This window comes from Cibotium barometz, chromosome 5 (genome assembly GCF_041138505.1).
Source record: "Cibotium barometz isolate CiBa-2024 chromosome 5, ASM4113850v1, whole genome shotgun sequence".
Lineage (NCBI taxonomy): Eukaryota > Viridiplantae > Streptophyta > Polypodiopsida > Cyatheales > Cibotiaceae > Cibotium > Cibotium barometz.
The window spans coordinates 52,522,117-52,542,387 of record NC_141050.1 but is presented as its reverse complement, the minus strand read 5'-3'; the positions used below and the strand labels follow the sequence as shown (position 1 = coordinate 52,542,387).

General features: G+C 46.4%; 1 protein-coding gene across 2 annotated transcripts in view; it reads left to right on the top strand.

Annotated features, from left to right (window-relative positions):
• Positions 1-13,938, top strand: part of LOC147638631 (nuclear distribution protein nudF-like) — a 55,204-nt gene extending 41,266 nt beyond the window's left edge. For both annotated transcript variants that reach the window (XM_086798555.1, XM_086798556.1), the window contains 5 exons: positions 12,232-12,337; positions 12,467-12,687; positions 12,784-12,826; positions 13,103-13,356; positions 13,452-13,938. In XM_086798555.1, the coding sequence (XP_086654681.1) occupies positions 12,232-12,337; positions 12,467-12,687; positions 12,784-12,826; positions 13,103-13,356; positions 13,452-13,821 (994 nt within the window). In that variant the 3' untranslated portion in view covers positions 13,822-13,938. The remainder of the gene's footprint in view (positions 1-12,231; positions 12,338-12,466; positions 12,688-12,783; positions 12,827-13,102; positions 13,357-13,451) is intronic.
• The last annotated feature ends 6,333 nt before the right edge of the window (positions 13,939-20,271 follow it).

Genomic DNA, 20,271 nt, shown 5'->3' with positions numbered 1-20,271 from the left:
TCAAACTGGCAAAACACTGAAGGCTTTGCGTTCCGACAATGGTGGAGAGTATATGTCCAAACAGTTTCAGGACTTTTGTGATGCTAAAGGCATCAAGAGGGAGCTCTCTACTCCTTATGATCCTCCACAAAACGGGACAGCAGAGAGGATGAACAGGACCATTCAGGAGAAGGTCCGTTCTATGTTGTCACATGCTGCATTACCTCATGGTTTTTGGGCTGAAGCTGTTATGACAGCCGTTCACCTTATAAATAGGTCACCTAACACGAGGCTTGGTGGGAAAGTGCCAGAGGAAGTATGGACAGGGAAGCCTCCGTCATACAGGCACTTGAGAGTGTTTGGTTGCGTTGCGTACGTGCACATACGCAGGGAAATGCGCACCAAACTTGATCCTAAGTCTCACAAATGCATATTCCTAGGATATGGTGACAGAGGTGAAATGGGGTATAGACTTTGGGATCCCGTAAATAGAAAGATTATACGCAACAATGATGTCATTTTTGATGAAACATGCATGTATAAGGAGCCTGCAAGGCAACAGGAGCCTTGCAGAGTCATCTTTGATGATGATGGACATCATGGACAACAACAAAGGGCTGTAAATCAGCCATTACAGCAGCAAAACCAACCCTTAAATGGTGCTGAAAATGGTCCAAATGGACAGCCAGAGATGGCAGAAGATATCCCTATGGATATACCACAGTTAGAGGAGATACCGGGCATGATATTTCAGCCTTATGGCATGGAACAGGAGCCACCAATGGGTGATATGCAGGCTGGACAGCAACCTGCAAATGATGGTCATTGGGTACGGAGGTCCACAAGACCCTCCAGAGCCCCTGACAGGTTTGTTCCAGGGGTTGACTACTTGATGCTCACTGACTGTGGGGAGCCCTCATGTTACAAGGAGGCTTTACAGAGGGCAGACAAGGCTCTTTGGGAGCGTGCCATGAAGTCAGAGATGGATTCTCTGCACAAAAATGGTACATGGAAGTTGGTGCATTTGCCTGCAGGCAAGAAGGTTTTGCCATGCAAGTGGGTTTACAGGCTCAAAGTTGCACCAGATGCAAAGCCAAGATACAAAGCCAGGTTAGTGGCTAAGGGCTTCAAGCAGGAATATGGTGTGGACTTTGATGAGATCTTCTCTCCAGTGGTCAAAATGACCACACTTAGAGCTGTGTTAGCTTTGGTTGCGCATGATGATCTGGACTTGATTCAGATGGATGTGAAGACTGCTTTTCTTCACGGTGATCTCCATGAGGAGATATATATGCAGCAGCCAGAGGGTTATGCAGTGAGTGGAAAGGAGAAGCTTGTATGCAAGCTGAAAAAGAGTCTTTATGGGCTCAAACAGGCACCAAGAGAATGGTATCATAAATTTGATACATTCAAGAAATCACAGAAATTCAGGAGAAGTGACATAGATCACTGCTTATACACCAAGAAAGCTTTGGATGGCAGTCTATTGATCCTCATCTTGTATGTTGATGATATGTTGATTGCCGGGAAATCTCGTAAGGAGATGGATACCTTGAAGCAGAGGCTGCATCAAACCTTTGATATGAAGGATTTGGGTGATGCAAATCACATCTTGGGTATGCGGATACTTCGGGACAGAAATCAGCATGTGTTGTATTTGTCTCATAAGGAATACATTGGCAAAGTCTTGCAGCGGTTCAATATGGACGGTGGGAAGAAGACTAGTACTCCTTTGCCTCCATATGTGAAACTCAGTGCTATGGACAGCCCACAGCCAGATAACCGGAAGTCTACTACCGGTTATGTGTTTACATTCACAGGAGGTGCTGTGTCATGGATATCCAGGATGCAGAAGTGCACAGCCTTATCTACTACAGAGGCCGAGTATATTGCAGCCACAGAGGCATGCAAGGAGGCATTATGGCTATCTCGGTTAGTGGTTGATTTGGGTTATACAGGGGATATTCCATTGTTGCATTGTGACAGTCAGAGTGCCATCCAGTTGGCAAAGAACCCTGTCTTTCATGCAAAGACGAAGCATGTGGATGTGAAGTATCACTTCAACAGAGAGGTGATAGAGAACAAGCAAATTCAGCTTGTGAAGATTCATACGGATGACAACCCGGCTGATCTGTTGACAAAAAGTTTGCCTCCGGAGCGGTTTGCTCATTGCAGACACTTGATGGGCATTGGATGAGGCCAGTTTCAGCCTTGATATGGCCTTGTATATTATCATGTACATGCTGATTTTTTCTTTTCCTTTACTTAAGGACACTTTGCCTTTAAGTGGGAGGTTGTTGGGGTAAAGGCATAATGCCCACCCTTATAGTGTGTACAAGCCCATAAGTTATAGTACATAGTACACTTAGTACTTTTAATGTACTAAGTGCACTATGTGTACTAGTGCAATATACATGTGTGATAGGGGAGTCACACACTCATATCATGAGTTGACTTATCCCCACAACTCTCTCTCTCCCTTGTTCTCTCTGTGTATGTCTCCCACATGAATGAACTCTAACCCTAATTCTTCTTCTCCCACACATCGCCTCCCAGAAGGTAAAGATGTTGTCCATAATGCTTCGATCCTGAACAAAGCCGGTGTGAGTGTCGTGGATCAAGTCTGGGAGAAAAGCCTGAAGTCTCCTGCTGATGGCCTTGGCCAAGATCTTATAGGCTGTCCCTAGAAGAGTGATGGGTCTCCACTGCTGGATCTTCAATGTGTCGCCACCCTCCTTGGGAATCAAGTGAATCAAGCCCTCTGAGAGCCTCTCTAGCATGGCACTTGTGATCATAATCTCATTGAAGGCAGCTCGAAGGCCACCTTCCATGAGGTCCCAATGGCGAAGAAAGAAGGAGACTGGAAGCTCTTCCACCCTTGAGCATTTGCCCTTGGGAAATGCCGTCAATGCCTTCGCCAACTCCTCAGCAGTAAATGGTGTCAATAAGAATGACCGAAGAGAAGGGGGAACCACCTCTCTTGTATGCCACCAGACCCTCTTGCTGGCATCCACCACCTTTGGAGATGTTGGGGCACTAGTGAGGAGGGATCGAAAAAAGTCCGTGGTGATGGCTCTCACCTGGGGGGGGGGGGGGGGGGATTTGAAACAATAGCTCCATCCTGGCCACACAACTTGCGAATACCGTCTCTCCTCTTGTGGGGCCCGCTATCTCAAAGAAATCCCCTGTGACTTTGTCGCCTGCCTGAGTCCAGAAAGAGGCCCTGGCATGATACTTGTACTCCACCCTCCTCTCCTCTATGGATCTAATCTCTGTGCGAGCGGCAGCAAGTTGACTCTCGATCCACTGACTATCCGGTGACCTCTCCTGAAGACACTGTAAAGAGGCAAGATGACTCCTCAAACTCCTCTCCTGCTTCCGGAAACCCTCTAATTGGCTTTGGGCTGCCTCCTTCAAGAAATTGCTGATCTCCCCTAAGCCCTCATCCAATGTGCACGCAGTAGACCTTGAAAGAAAATCCAATACTGCCCATATATGCTCTATCCTACTGCATATCTTGGGGTCCTGAATGAGGCTGTCCGGGATCCTTGAGCTCACATGCATGTCATGCCTCAAGGGGTCCTCTAAGGACAAAATAACCGGGCGTGATCAGAAAATGAAGTACCTGCCAAAATACCGATCATACTCCCTCGGTTGCAAGCCCACTCATCAATATAAAACTTGTCTAGTCTAGAGAGGTTGGGGCCGGTGCTCCTCCTATCTGATCTCGAGAAGCAGAGGCTCCCAGGGCTACGCCCAAACTCTGGAAGATGCCAAGGGTCTTGTCCCCTAACTGCAAGAATCATCTCCTCCCAAGCTGAGTACTTTGCTCTTGAAACTGTGGCCGTGCCACCTCCAAGTTTGTCCTCTGCTGCCTCTATCATGTTAAAGTCACCGTCCAAGCACCAAAAGTCAGCGTGAGGAAGGGCATGCCGTACTGAGCTCCAAAAGAGGGCTCTACCGCGGCAGTAGCGTTTGGAGCATAAATGTTGAGGAAGCCAATGCTATCTGCTCACTGACAGATATACACACCCCTCCATGTGTCCCCGAGGGGCCGAAGGATGGGGACCAAAAAGTGTGACTCTTGCCTGGAAGAATCTTCCTGCATTTGCGGGTGCGTCCCTCTGAGAGATGATGCTCTATGGGTTCCCCCATTATGGCCCTCTGAAGCTTGCCTCGTAGGACACCTCGTCTATGAAAGCACTGAGGCCCCCTAAACCCTGAATGTTCCGTGAAACAATCCACATATCAATCTCTGTGTGATGCGGCACTAGCGGAACTGCCCTCCACTCGAAGAGTGTTGGGTGAGGGTTTAGATGGGAAATAATCCCAATCCGTGCGGGGGCGAAGGCATGCCAGGTGGGCACTAATCCTGACCTTCATGTGACGCCACTCTGTACGAGCGCGCACATATGCATGCTCCGGACTCCATCGATCACAGTGGAGGTATCTGGAAGAGGGGAGAAGAGGTACCACAACAGAAGTATGCATGAACACAAAGAGCAGCACCTCCACACTGGAGACTACCATCTCCCCGTCCTGGCCTCGATGGGCTGAACCTCCAAGCTCCATCCTAGCCAGAGGCCAAAAATGGGTGAGAATGTCGGTGATGAGAAGATCTTGGAGACGGTGGGAGAGCTCGATTGCTTGACCCTGGATGGCAGCTGCCACCAACTTAGGATCCCACTATCCCCGGGCCTGCACTGAAAGGGAAAGAGAGAATCATCGCGCCATTATCTGGCGTAGAGGGCCTGGAGTGGTGAAAAACTACATACCCGAATAGGAGCTACTGTCTCCTCAAACATGTCGGTACCTTCCATCGGCAGACACTGGAAGAAACTGTAGTCCACAGGCTGTCCTAGGATCGTGGGGCCCCACTTGGGGACTTTGGTGAGAGAGCCCTCACCGGGGAGGCAGCAATGGTCATCTTTACCGGCCCGGAAAATCGGTGAATCAAGCGACGGACTAATCTTGCCGGTTGCCTCCACGCTGGGTCAAGGGCTATTGGGCGGTGTCGAGAGTGTTGCGGAGAGGCAGAAAGTGGTGGAGGGAGGGCTTAGATGATAAAGGTGGGGCAGGGTGCACTGTGGTGGGTAAAGTCGGTGTCGAGACTGGGCGAGGAGGTGGGGGAGGCGGTGAGAGAGGGTGGAGAGGTTTGGGAGGGGTGATGCTGTGAGGGATCCACCGGAGAGAAAAGCTGATGGGAGGGGCTCGCCGGGCCAGCCGGCCTCTCAGAACATTGGGGATCGGGGGGGCCCGCGGGGGGGGAGGGGGGGGGGGTCTCGACGAGGGATTGGCCGCCATATTGGTGGGGCCGGAGGGGCTCGCTCCGAGACTGGAGAGGGCGTGTCACCAACGGGAAAATGCTGAGATAAATGCTCGTAATGGTTGTATGACAGAACCGAATCCACCTGAGCTCTGCCAGTTTGGTGCGCGCGGCGGCGGCGCTTGGCTCTGGTGGTTGTCTGCTGGCGGCTTGGGCGCGGGCCAACCGTTCGCCATTCACCGGCAGTTGGGTCATTTGTAGTCAGGGCCTGGTGCTCTGTTGCCTGAGGGCTTGCCTCTCTCCTTGTCCCCTGGTGGGTATCAGCACGAGAAACGGGGGGAGGAACCACCGGAGGCGGTCTCCTGGATTGCTACCGAGGGCAATGAATTACCCATCTGTTTGCAAATGAAGCGTTGGCCTGGAAAGCCTGAATACTCCACGCGCTGCTAGATGGGGTCACCCCATAGGCTAGGAATAGATATGTAGTGAGGACAGAATCCGGCAAGGCCACACATGCAAAGGGATGGAGTCTCGGCTGCCCATGCGAGGGCCGAGGCAGTGGTTTGGGGGGGGGGGGGTCCATCACTCTCCCGATGGCACCATCAATCACCGTGAGAGGAGGAAGGTATTCCTTCCTGAGCCCTGGGAAGCAAATTGTCATTCGGAAGCTCGACAAGCTAGCCAGAGGGTCAGACGCAGGATCGAAGCTGTGCTGCCACCACACAAAGAAAGCCTATGCTGTACGCAATGCATGACTTGGTTTGACGCCACTGGGGCTCGAACTCCACCTAGTAGTAGCTGTGCCCCAATGGGTGAATGTCGGTGATCTTTGCAGGCTCACCAATGAGGCTTGCCTGTAAAAGATCCCTGAGTTGCCCACGCGCAGGGTGGCTACCAACAATTTTCCAAATCAGAGTGGAAGCCTCTAAATTTGCAAAACAGTTGTGGTGAGAACCTGAAAATCCGCTTCGGAGAAGGATATGCAAGCAAGGATGGTCGGTGGTCGTGCCGGAGCGAAGTTTGACCATCCAAGGATGCTCTCACGCTAGGATACGGTGTGTATGGACAAGTTGAATCTAATACCAATCATGGTAGCCATGGAGTTTCGAAATAGGGAGTTTCGAAACGAGTTTCGGGAGGTTTCGGTCCATGCATGAAACACTGTCCGAGAGGTTTCGTAAAAAACTCAAAGATAAACATATATCTCTATACATAGACTCTAAATATTTATGTATATATATATACCTAGATGAATCCAGGAACATATGCCCAAATTCACCTTATAAGAAAGTGCAAGTTATAAACTCATGGTAGTCATCTAAATATTGATGCACATTGCACAAGATGTCAAATTAACACATCAGATGAGTTGTATTATCTACAAGAGAAGTCATAGCCATCTTCAAACTTGAACTGAATAAATCATAGCTACACATTAGTTGTAACACAAGTCATTCTCTATACGAAATCATGACATGAAACTTTAATACTTAAAGAAGAAAAAGAGTTTAAAAAAAAAGCCTTCAAAGAAATGTGATTTTCAAACATGAAATGTTTCCCCAAGATCTTTCATGGAAGAAACACGTTTCTTGGTAACTATGATACCAATGTAACATGCAACGGCATTATGCGTAGATGTAGAATCCTGTCACACACAGTCTCACACCGCCTTCTTTATCCTGAGTTTCGTGAGTCTTTAGCAATCCACTTTATCACTTCACACTTTAAGAGATGAGAGAGAGAGAGAGAGAGATATGTACACCTTATTGGGTCCCAAATTACCCATTGAAGGGCCCCCTCCTATTGCTAGGAGTATTTGCTTTATTACTTTGAAGAGAATAACTGACTCGGGACTCTAGATAGGCCAAACGCAAGACCTTCGGAAGACCAAGAGTCGGGCTGAATTGTACACGGCTGTAGAAGCACCAATGATATCCAATCTCAAGGCCAATGCACTCTTCCAAGGGGCTGTAGGAAGGCTGCAAACTGTGGCTGAGAGATGGGTGTTTTGGGACTGTTCTAGGTTGTGAATATGCAAGATAAATGCATGAATATGCTGCGTTTACCTACCCGGGAGGATGGAGCAAAGGATGATGTATGCATATGCTAAAATCAAGGTGGAAAGGTACGGTAAGGTAAGGTATGGTAAGGTACACATTCAGGTACGGGTTGAGATCGTTAAATACATAAGGTCCGTAAAAACATAAAAAAATATACTATATAGTGTACATATATATATATAGAAAAATGAATGAAAAAACAATTCATTTCTTGACATTCAACAACACAATTACCAAATTGAGAGCTCCATTTGTTAACATGTTTCCTTCGCTATCATACTCTCAGCTCTGGCTCTACAATGGCGGTGACTGTAGCGGCTGGCACCACCTCATCATCATCTCTCGCTGCAATGTCTGTATCAAAATGAGGAATGGCTATGTTCGCACTTTGCATAAGTCGGCTAAAATCAGCGACAGTGGCCGGCCTAGGGTTTTTTTTGGCCCAAAATGTTTTTAAAAACTACCACGTCCCAGTGCAGCCTGTCCCTGATGGAGGCTGCCCATCTGCAGTATGGAACACTAGCCCGACAAATTGTACCTTTTGAGAGAGAGGTGTCACAGCCTTCCCCATGTGTGAAACACATCTGTCTGAGGGTAGCCCTTCCCTGATGGAGGCTGTGGTCTCATGTATAGAACGCTAGACCTGCAAATTGTACCTATTGAGAGAGGCGTGCTACATTCTTCCCTACTAAGATGCAGGTCTCCTCAGCTGTATAGTTTGCAACATTCAACAAAAGAATTGACAAGCATGGCAGCTCATGTTGACTGGAATGACGGCTTGTGGGTTTGAGTTCCTTTAGAAGGGATGACTGAAGTTCTGTGGAAAGAATCGTCCATTCGTGCATGTTGATCCTTCATCTTATACAAATATGCTTGTGCAAGTCTTAGAAATTTTCTCCTCTATAGCTTTAGAAGGCACAAGGTAAAAAAAAACCTATGCTGAAGCTATACTGCAAAAGAAAACTGTTTCTAAAAAAGTGGTCTTCATGCTACTGGAAGCTGGCTGACCTCTAATCAGTCAACCAACACTGAAGAATGGCTAGAAAAGAGAGGTTTTCAGAAGCTGTAAACTTTGATACCAAACTTAAGGCCTATCTAAGTAAGTGCAAATGAGTAACGGAGAGCTTCCCCTTCAAATCCATATGCGGTTCCACCAGTGCCTTGGACAACCTTTGTGCTAAGCCAATATTTGATTGGTGAGGGAAGGTTTTTTTTTTCCCGGGAAAAAGATCCTTCTATTAGTTACTAAAAAACAGCCACAAATGGCTAAAAACAGCCATGAGGGGCTAGATACAAACTCGCCTCATATACGGGGCGGGAATCAAGTAATCAAAAGAGAGGAAATAGACGCTTCTCCTCCGGTTGGCCACTCTATGAGGAGAAGGCTATCTCATACCGGGGGGGAGGGAGGGGGGGGGGGTGAGAACAACCAAACAGGTGGTTTGTAATGCCAAGTGGAGTAACCACCTCTATCAGTGAGAAAAGGGCCAGGCCGCCAGATCCTCAGGAAAGCTTTCCGTTGCTTCTGCATGCAGTCAGATCCACCCTGCAACGTCCACCTTTGTTGCATCTAGCTCGCCATATGCGCCAAACTGCAATGGTATTACAAATCTCCCATCTGTTGCATGAGGCTGGTCGCCAGTGATCTGTAGGTGGGGTTGTGACTAGTATTGCCGAAATGCGGTGGTGAGAGACCTGAAGGGCTAGCCCACCCCCATTCTCCTCGTAAGCCCTGACCAGCTCAGCTTCTTTGGCCCAAGCGACAGTGCCCCATGTAATGATCTAGGTTGAGGCCCTATCCATAGTGAAGATGCGGAGAATCCGCCGCCATATATGCTTATGTTCCTTCCGGGTAGCACTAGAGGAGTTCTGTTTGGCAGCAGGGGCACTCGTTAATTGGCACAAATCTATTGGTTTTTGGGTTAGTGATTCACCAAGAGTTGATTGGGGTGCAGAGCTTGGTTTTACTTGGATCAACAGAGGATGTACTGCTAGATATTTGGGATGCCAAGTTGGGATTGATATTTCTCCTGCACAGCAGTTTGCTCTGGTACTTATGAGTATCCGGAAGAAGCTCCTCCATTGGAGCTCCAGGAGATTAGATTTAGCCTCCAGAGCTTTGGTGGCTAATCAGGTTTTGCTTGCCTCAGCTTGGTTTATTGCCTCTTGTTGGTGCTTCTCTCGTGCGTGCATTGGCCAATTGCGGAGATTGATCCGCAATTTTCTCTGGTCGGGCTTGGATGGCACCTCAGCCTGGCCAGGGTTGCTTGGCTCACAGTTATTCAGCCCAAAAGAGAGGGGGGCTTGAATATTATCGATCCGGATGTTCAATGCAGGGCGTTGCTTTGCAAACTTGTGGTCAGAGGTTTCCTACCAGGCACTGAGTCTTGGAAGGATTTTTTCTTGTCTCAGATTTTCAGATGTACACCCAGGGTCGGGAGAGACTGGATGCCCAACACACATTTTTTGTTCACAGAGGCTAATATTAGGGCACCATCTTCCCCTCTTATTGCAGCCATTGTCAGAGCATGGAGAAGCATGAGATATTTTTTGCGACAAAGGCTTCCTAGGTTTTTGGACGAGGCTGACCGACAACCTATTATGTGGAACGAGTTCATTAGGGATGAGGCTGGTCGGCCACTTGGTGCATCTCGTTATATGCAATGGTCAGGATGGGAGAGATGCGCATACACAGTTCTTGCTTGGAAGACCTTTAAGAGTCTTTCGGAGGATCGGAGAGTTGCATCCACTGAGCATCTTAGGGGCTCTCGCATTCGTATTGATCAGATTGATGCAGCTATTCCGCATGAGTGGCTTTCTGGGACCTTTCACGGAGACTATCATCCGAGTTGGCTAGGAGTTTTTTCGAGGATAGGCATACCTCTGCAGGTCGTTGCTCTGCCAGGCCAGGATAATACAGATTTCCTCATGTATTCTATCATGCTTGGTGGGAGATTGAGGAGATGTAGTATGGAGGTGATCATACCAAACACTAGGCTTAGTCCAGTGAGGATTGTTGGTCGCTCGGGGAAGCACTGGTTCATTGATCCTTCTCCTCAGATAGTGACTCATGGCTCTTGGTGTTTGTGGCTATATGGTGGCAGTTCTATCAGATATCTTCACTGGGATCTAGGAGAGTGGGAGTGGATTGATGCCTTCGATTCTTTGAAAAGCCTTCCTTTTTTCAGTTTCACTGTTCGGAATGCTAGGCTTCTCCTCACTCGACAGATGCATAGGATCCCTACTCTCAGGCCTCATTAGGAGAGCTATGATATTTCTCCAGTGATACAGCGCAGATATTGGCATAGACTTTGGCACTTATACAGAAGGAGCCAGATCTCTCATTTCTTTTGGTTATTCTTACATGGTGGTCTCCCCACCAATCAGTGGAGATCAGTTTTTGGTGTAGCACCTTCTTGTCCTAGATGTGCGGCAGATTTTGAGTCCGTACAACATTGTCTATGGGGGTGTAGCATTGCACAGCAGATTTGGGGTCCTGTAGCCCAACTTATGGGCAAATTGAGTGGCCGAGTTATGCATGTGACTTGGGGGGCAGTTGCTTGGCTCTCCCAGTCCGGTCCGCAACTTTTTTATGAGGGCAATGGTACAGATTCTGTTTTTTTCATTCGTAGAGGTATTGCCCAGCATGGTTTATTGCAGGATGTTCCTCACTCTGATTATACACCCCCTAGACAGAGGATTGACACCAGTTGGGAGATTATTGCCAGTATTACAGCATGGTAGATCTGGAGAGCTAGATGCACGGAGGCTATTGAGGGTGTCTAGATTTTTGGGTCTCAGTGCATTAGTACTAAATGGGGTGATATCATCCACACTCTTATGGCTACTTGGGCTCGCATTCAGGGGCCCTCTCGTTCTGCGCAGGCGAAGCGTGTGATATTTATGCGGGAATGGGACCATGGCATCTTCTTTTCCTCTAGTACCACAGGTCTTACATGGCATCATGATGCTCCTCAGTGGTTGAAATCACCTTACATATTGGGGTGATTCTATTCTCTTCCGGCTTATAGCTGCGATTGTTGTATGTTTTTCTCATACTTAATAGAAGTCTCTTTTTGAAAAAAAAAAAAAAAAAACCTGTTGAGCCTTCGGGCAATCCCAAAGACAATGTCACTGAGACTCCTGAGGGTGGTTGCACCTCGGGCAAGCTGCTGGCCGACCTTCAATTGCCAGCCAAGTGCCGACCGCCAAGCTCATGTGTGCCATCAGCCAAAGAAAGAGGGTGATCTTCCTAGGCCGAAAACTGTCCCACAGCCTCTTCCAAAAATCTGAGAGGAAACACCGTAAGAGGCTGGTAAGGGAAGTTCTCTTCAGAATCTTTTGAAATCAAGATCAAACAACCACATCATCATCTCTCATCCCTCATCCCTCCCCACCCCCCTTTTTCAAACAACCAACCAACAAATTCTTCATAGTTCCATAAAGTAGTAAGTGAGAATATCAAAAAGGCACTTTTTGAGAATCCAGCTTTTAAACAGAGTGTTTACAGGTGCTTTCAAATGCATAGTATTTGTGGTTCCTTGCCTCTAGCTTAGGCTTCATATATTGCTGCCATCTATGATATGAAGGTACTATGCTTAGTTATTTCAATGTGTCAACGGGCTTTACTGAATGATTTCAATAGAGTACAATGGGAAGAGATACTTTCAAGGTTTTCACCAGTATGAGTTTTGTGTTTTGCATGACCATTAGTTGGAAGCAGCATCCTATGCAGTCAGTGCAGTCCTATGATGTTTTTGAGAAAAGCATTAATTTGTGAGCATCCTCTAAAGAGTGACTCATGCGAGCCACAGCATCAGCATAAAGTAGAAGGAGAATGACAAGAGGGGGGATTATGGATGGGATATTGTATGAGATATATATAAATGTATGAACACACCTTGGTGATGTGTGAATGTTGGATAGGATGGTGCCTTCAACAGGACTACTGTCATCCCGAAGTAGTGGTGATGGTTCAGATACCTTACTTGTGACGTCAAGCATGGATCATACCATACGGCTTTGGCAGAAAGTGAGTTCTTTAACCTTTTGCTATACTTCGTGTGTACTTGTAGCAAGGTGTAAAAGTGTGAGGTGGACCTTGATATCATAGCAATGACAAGATTGTATCTATACTGAGATTGTATGGGTGCTGCCACAGGGCCGTGCTTTGCGCACCTTTCGTGGTCATTCTGGTCCAGTTACAACACTTTCCAACAACTTGTTAGGAAGCCAATATGGATCACCTACTCTTGCCAGTGGTGGGATGGATGGTACCATACGACTATGGGCTCTCGGATCAGGCCAGAAGCGTGGGCACTCTCCTCTTCAAAAGACATTTCATGGACATGAATCTGCAATCAAACAACTTGTAGCGGCAGAGTAAGCAAATCTCAACTGTTTCTCCATGGACCTTGGAAAGTGGAAAGTGGGGATGAGGGTACTGTACAGACTTGTATTGTTGTATGTGTACCACAGGTATAATCCATCTTTATTAGTCAGTGCTGCTAAAGATTTGAAGGTACTATTATCACAACCCCTTATCAATGTATTTGTGATTGAATGTTAGGCTGGCTACACAACTGTGCTTGCCTGTCAATGGAAGGCTACGTCGTGGCTGCTGGTCAGGATGGACAGGCAATCTGGCCCATCCAATTCCTACTGCCCATGTACTGCCCATGGACAGGCCAAGAGTTGACTCATACATTACCACTTTCTGAACAAAATCAAATGTTTTCTATGTATATCAGTGAAGTAAAATGCATTCCTGTTGATGCTAAATTTTCTTTAATCACAGGTTCGAGTGTGGGACGTAACATCAGCATCATCTATTCCTGGAACAGGAGCCTTGGTTGGGTCTACAAGAGGACCAGGTGTGCCGGTGGGCCTCACGTGCAAAGGATCCGTGTGTTTTGTTGCTGGTGGGTCGAGCTTCATGCTTGTAGATCTTCGCTTGATGCAGACTATTGCAACTGTTGCTGCCCATGAATTTGGAATTCTCAACTTTTCTACACCTGTTTCTGGTGAAACGGTCTGCACGGGAGGGGTAGAGTAAGATATTTCCCTAGTTAACTTTCAACTCATTCAACTTAGTGTGCAGGTTTCTAGCATGTAAATTACATACTTAAACGTATGGTTTTTTGCAGGACTGCAAAGCTCTGGGACCTCAGGAACATACGAGAGCCTTACGCAACCCTGGGAAACCACTTGGGAGATGTCAATTTTGTATACATGGATCATTACAAAGCAGTGACTGGAGGATCTACAGATGGGAAAGTGTATGTATGGGATGCGAAAACGGGTGATCAACTCAGCACACTTGACAACCATCTGAATGGCGGATTAACTGCTATGACCATCAGTGGGGCATGCATGGCAACTGCAACTTGCGATGGGTATATTCACTTCAGAGACTTTTCAAACTGTGCTGTTCCTATGATGACGCAGACTTCTCTGGAGGATGATTTGGATCAGTTATCAAAATTCTGGGAGACTAGCTTCCATGAGGGTGACTAGAACTAGATCCCTTTCCGTTGTGACTCAGAAAGTGGTGTGAAATTGAAGCGCTTGTCACTTATGTTCCACACAGTGAAGCCTGCGTGAGGGTTTCATAAGTTTGGCATTCCTTAGTTGCACAAGGATTGTCTTTGTTCTAATATCGCCTTCATGACCCACTAGACACACAACAATTAAATTTCAACCCCCCCCCCCCACCCCCACGAAATCTCTCTCTTTCTCTCTCTCTCTCTCTCTCACACACACACACACACACACACAGGCGCGTGCGCGCACACATCCACGCACCATCTCAAAGAAAATAGAGTGTCTTAATACTTAGAAGGCATTCAGACATGATTAATAATCGTGTGATCACTTCATCTGAACACACGCATATACATCTATGCACTTTTTAAAGCCAAGTTGGAATGCTTAGGTGAATAGACACTCTCTCTCTCTCTCTCTCTCTCTCTCTCTCTCTCTCTCTCTCTCTCTCTGTGTGTGTGCACATGGCATGAACACCTTCGCGTATCCCCCTCTATTCGCGCTGCGTGCTGGTTGCCCCTCTCGTTGCAGACTGTGTTGGTGCCCATCCGCCCTGTTCGTGCCCATTCCTCGCTGCGCCTGTTCGTGCTGCTGTGTTTGCAATAGCGCATCGGCGTCGCCAGCTGCGCCTATTTGGTGCGCCGTTGCGTGCACCAGTGTGCTGCATGCTGCTCCTATTTGCCATGCGCCCTTGCTGTGCTGTTGTGCGCACCCCCTCCGCCTCTCTTATCCCACCCGTCTTGCTCAGGCTCCCAAGGCAACAAGTAGGGGGAAATAGCCAGGATGAACCTACAGGAGCTGGAGGCGTACATCAAGACCATGGAGAACAACACCAAGAAGGCGAGCAGAAGGTGCTGGATAGGGTCTTGAACTAGCATGAAAAACAGTTGGAATTGGAGAATTGGCAACAAAGGTCAACCACCAGGAGGAGGAGATTCAGATGTTGAAAGAGACCTAGATGCACCAATAGGCTGCCCCAGTGAAAGGGGAACTCCAGGCAGAAATGAAAGCTCTTAAGGCTACTATCAAGGACCATATAGTGGAGGAAGGGGAATTGAATATTCAGGAGGGTCTTAGGATGAACTTGGAGCAACTGAAGACTGCAAGTGATAAGTTGCGAGAAGAACTGCAGACCAGCAAGAAAGATTGGTTGGAGGTGGTGAAGAAGCACAAACCTCCACAGAGCATGACATATGAGACTCTCCAGGAGGAGAAACATAGGAAGGATAGGGCCCTCCATGTGTGAGTACAAGGACTACAGGAGGGGGCTTTGCCCAAGGCAGATACCATGACGCTTTGCCAGATGATAGGAGTGGACGGGAACCAACATCCCCCCCCCCCCCCCCCCCCCCCCCCCCCCCCGTCTTCCCCTTTGTAGATACATGGAGGGCAAGCAAGGATATGACACGAGAGCACGGCCCCTCATCATCAGATTCCCTGATGCCACCAGCAGACATGCTTTCTTAGACATATGGTTACCCTGAAGAGCGCACACGTGTACATGGGGGATGATCGCACCCCAACACAGGTGGCACACTAGCGTGAGGTGATGGTGAGAGATCATGAGGTGGCCCGTAGAGTGGGCAAGTGTGCTATCTACAGAGATGGTAGGGTCATTATTATTGAGTGCCGTCCCAAATAGAGACATGGGGTCTATGAGACCAGACACGTGAGGTTAGCAGTATGGAATTGCAGTAGCACCCTGTGGTTGAATCTAGGAGGTTTGAGCGAGATTCTCACAGGCAGGGATGTCATTTTCTATATAGAGACTCATCAGAGCCTTGAGAGGGCTTTACCATCATAGCAAGTTATGAGTGGGAGTCAGCTTTTTGAGGCAAGACCTACACATTGGTACCTCTCCTTTTTAGATCCCATCTCCAGAATTGTCCAAAAGGATGAGGATTCAAGATATCTTTGGGTGCAGTTACAGCTTAGCGGTGACAGAGTCATCCACATTGCTGTGTGTTATTTTGCACCGAGCCACTCCCCTTACATTGCATAGCATGGTCAGTCACCGTACTTGCCATTATATGGGGATACTATGGAGTTCTTAGTGGGGGAAGTCCTGTTGAGGGTCTTCAACGCTAAGACGGTGTAGGGATCATTATAGGACCGTGAGGAGGTCATGGTGTACGGGAGACATTTCTTAAAGTTGTGAGCTGAACTATCTATAAACGGGATGTCCCGATGGCCCTCCTTTGACGCCCTCACCTACTTCCCTCACTCAAGAGGTACCAGCACCGTGGACTACCTGATGGGATCTTTGGCTTTGGCACATCTCCCCCACTTCTCCATCCTACCACCCCTCCTTTGAAGTTGACCATGCCTACATCTCTCACTCTTACCTGCACACCACCCATCCCTTCGCCACCACCCCTCCTCTCACATTACACCCCAGGTCCATTTTGATCATGAGCTTGACCTTGTTTGCTCCGACCTTATCCACTGCCAACTCCAAGATGCGGAACCTACGATCCCCCTACCCACACCTCCCACATCTGCCACCACTTCTTTCATTTGCACGCGATGGTCTACCACCAAGCCACTTTGCAGCTCCATGTGGTAGAACTGTTAGTATGATGACGAATGTCAAGCCACAAGCTCCTCCCGTCTTAAGTAGGGGGCATGGGGTACGGATTGGAAAAATCATGAAGCGCCAAGTGCAATGAATTTCTCAACGTCTTACCCAATGCAAGAAGCAAGAGTTCTACGCTTGGAAGGACGATGAGTTATATTGACCCTTTTTAGGGCCGATCTGAACTGCAAAGAGCCTTAGAGGAAACTTCTAGAACATCGCTCCCCACACCTATCACTTTCTTGGCAGATGGCACTCCTATGCACGCTCCCTCTATCATATCCCCCATGAGCCACCAATACCCCGGCCACTAGATTTCTGTCCCACCACCTCCACCTTCTTCTCAAAGGGGATGCATTCGTAGACTACGTAATGGGTGAACTTTGAAAAGATTAAGAAGCTTTTCACACTAAGCAAGAGCTTAACCCAATCTTTAATCTACTTGGTTTAGCAATGAACCATAAACCCAAATAGACAATAATAAAGTAAACAAACAAATGACCACTCTTAAGCAATAGCTTATGAGACCAAGCATAGATAGCTTGTTCCTAGCACAAGATGCTACATAAGAGTGAAACAAAACTTGCGCAAAAGATAGACATATGACAAGAGTGTTGGTACCACAAAGATTCACTACTATTGCTCTCCACAAAGGAGTCCACCACATAGGATACAATAAGAAGTGTTCACCCCCATAGGGCAAGGGGGTATACTTGGAGAGAAGGAGGCGCCTAGAGCAAGTTGCCATGCCACTTGCATCCACTTGCAATGCCTAGTGGACCTATTCTACACACTACTTGAGTCCCTAAGGTTACGCAAGTGAACTATGATTAATAAAATCATAGTTCAAGGTCTCCAAATATTAAATCCACCATCCTAAGGTAGTGAACCTACAAGTAATGTAGATTACATCTTTCAACATCCTCTCTTGATCTAGATACATACCTTGTAGGGTGTGTAGACTAAGATACTCACACAAAGTGAAAAAACAAATATAAGTTGCTTGCTGGCTATCGTAAGGATAACTTAGCATACTGGCTATTACAAAGGCCTTAGGCCCGTTTACAAGAACAAGGTGTCTAAGGTTTGCTTCATGCCTTGTAGTCTCTTCCTTCTTGCCTTTAGCTTCCTTTTCCCCATCTCTCTTCTTCTTGTAGCAATCCTTGATTACATGGTCCTTCTTTTCGCAGTAGAAACAAGACCTTGGAGTCTTGAACTTCTTCTTTTGACCATCCATCACAAAATTCTCTCTCTTCGTGTTTTCAGGGGTTGCTGAATCATTGGCAGGTAATGTAGTTGAAGTAGAGGCTTTCCTTCCTTCCAATCTTGTCTCCTCTAGAATGAGTGAAGATGACATTGTGACAAGGGTTAGATTGGGTTGATTTGTAGTGACACTGACACATTGCTCATATTCTTTAGGCATACTTGCAAGTAAAATGAAAATAACTTTTTCTTCTTGAGCTACCACACCACTATGAAGCACTTAATGTCATTGATGTGAGAAGCCCCTGTGGTCTTCTCCTCTTTCTCCAATCTATACAATTTCTTCCATAAGAAGAGACTAGATGTAGCATTGAATTGACCAAAAATTGCTCTTAACCTTAACCAAGCATCATTAGAGAGGTAAGGGAAGAACTGACTTGATGAATTCGGCTATCACTTAAGCCATTGGTCATGTATGAGAGAGCTCTTGCATCATTGCTCTCCCATTTTGCAGCCATATCAGGATTCCTAGCATTGGGTTCTCTTTCAGTCCCTTGCACAATTCCCCAAAGCTCTCTATTTATCAAAGCCATTTGCATCTTGATGTCCCAAGTGTGGTACTTAGTACCATCAAATCTATCTTTCTTTTTAAAATACCCACTCCCAATGCCCTCCATTGCTACAAAATGAAAGTCTACCTCTCTGAGTAGGAAGAACCCTTTATAGATGAGGGTTTGTATAACAAGAGTTACACTCAATAAAAAAAGAAGAAACCAATGCTAAAGCTTCAAATGCTAGAAACCACTCTCTTCATACAAATGCATGTTCATATCCAAGAATTTTGGAAAAATTTAATTTCCTTGTGGCGGCCTGGTAATAATGGGATTTCTTGCTCACTTGAGTTTTGATTTTTTTAATTTTAGGTGTAATGTGCTTAGGTTTTGTAGTACTTGATTCACATGAAGATGCCGTTTATCGCATTCACATTTTTCATTGTGGAAGGGAATGGTCCTTTTAGGACTTTTATAGGGCTATCTTTTAGCTAAAAACCAAACAATGTGCCACTATACTTTTTGGACTTTTTCAAAAAAGTGAACAAGACAAATGTATGAGGTGTTGTGCGGCCCAAAAGAGGATCAAATCCTCCATCCAAGCACCAAATCGATGAAGCCACTTGCCCACAAGCCTTCAAGTGTTAAAATGCGCAATAGATCGACGTGGATTTATAGGTGATTAAACTTTTGATTAGCTTAATGTGTGCTAAACAGTCTTTTTAGTCAGCTTCATTCGAGCTCGATTCTCCACCAAATTGAGCAACCTCGAGCTCAAAAGAGAGCCAAAACGTAGGCACACCTCTCTATTGCTTCAAACAAATCGAAAAGAAATGCAAGATTATGGTAATAGTTTGATGATTTTATATGATCTAAGATAGTTGGGATAGTTCTTAATCAAAGAAAGTCATTAACAATAAATTTTTAGTGGTAATCTTGTGTTTAGTGAGTAATCTTGATGGATATTGACAAAATCAAAGAAATTCACAGCAGATCATTAAGTGCTATTAACAAAGTAAGAGTACTACGAAATAGATCCTTGAAGTATTGAGTTTATAGAAATCTTGATGTGGATTTGTAAAGTGTGTAAAGACACGTGTGCATAGAGCAAGATTTTGGTGCTATTGAAAAGATTCATCAAGGTTGTGTGCAACTTTCAACGCCCTGTTGGGAGTTGAATCCAACCCTTTTGGTGCAAGCACTAGTGCACAAACGGTGCTTGGGGTTTCCTAACTTGCATACAATACAGTGTTGAAAGAAAAAAGAGTTGAAAAGCTCAAAGTTGAGTACCAAACAAAGTGCATGATGCAAATGCAATAATCTACAAGTGTACTTTACAACTTTCCAAGGAGCAAAGAGAAGGGGTTCTACAAAAGTTGAAGGAAAAATGCGTAAATCTGGAAGCAATGGGAAAAGGAATCATCAGCAACATCAAACTGTAATGCAAACTTCTCTATGCATGAAAACACAGTGCAGGGCCAACATGCATATTGAAGTGCAAGGCATATGCGGTTCAAATTTGCAAAGGCATATGCATGTATGACAATTGCTTCTTATTGAGAAGGGATATGCATTAACACCTATAGTTACAACATCAACACACTCCAAATGAACAGCAACAAACTATTGATAAAAGAATAAAAGCTAGGCTTGTTCTTAAGGGATAGGAAGACTTCCTTGTGCCAACCACATGGGTGGGCTTCCTTGCAATATTTCCATAATAGCGCTCTCTGATAAAAGACTTCCAGAGGGGGCCTTGTGCAAGGGACATAAAGACACAATGCATTCTTTAGTGCGGCGGGGAAGGCTAGATCGGGGTCTCTCTCTCTCTCTCTTTTTCTGTGATTTAGGGTCTCTCTATCTCTCTCTCTCTCTTTTTGTGATTGTGTGGCATCATCGCTTACACGCAAGATCAGCAAGCAGGCAGGTAGCCTAGAGCAATACTTGCATTGCTCACCACTAGAGGAGGAAGATAGAGAACACAATTTAAAAAAAAAAAACCTTTGTCGCCCTTCCTCAAGGCTCAACACAGAGAGACCGTCGCTCTCTAAGTAGAGAGGGAAGGCACATCCATGTGAGAAGGAGAAGAGCTGC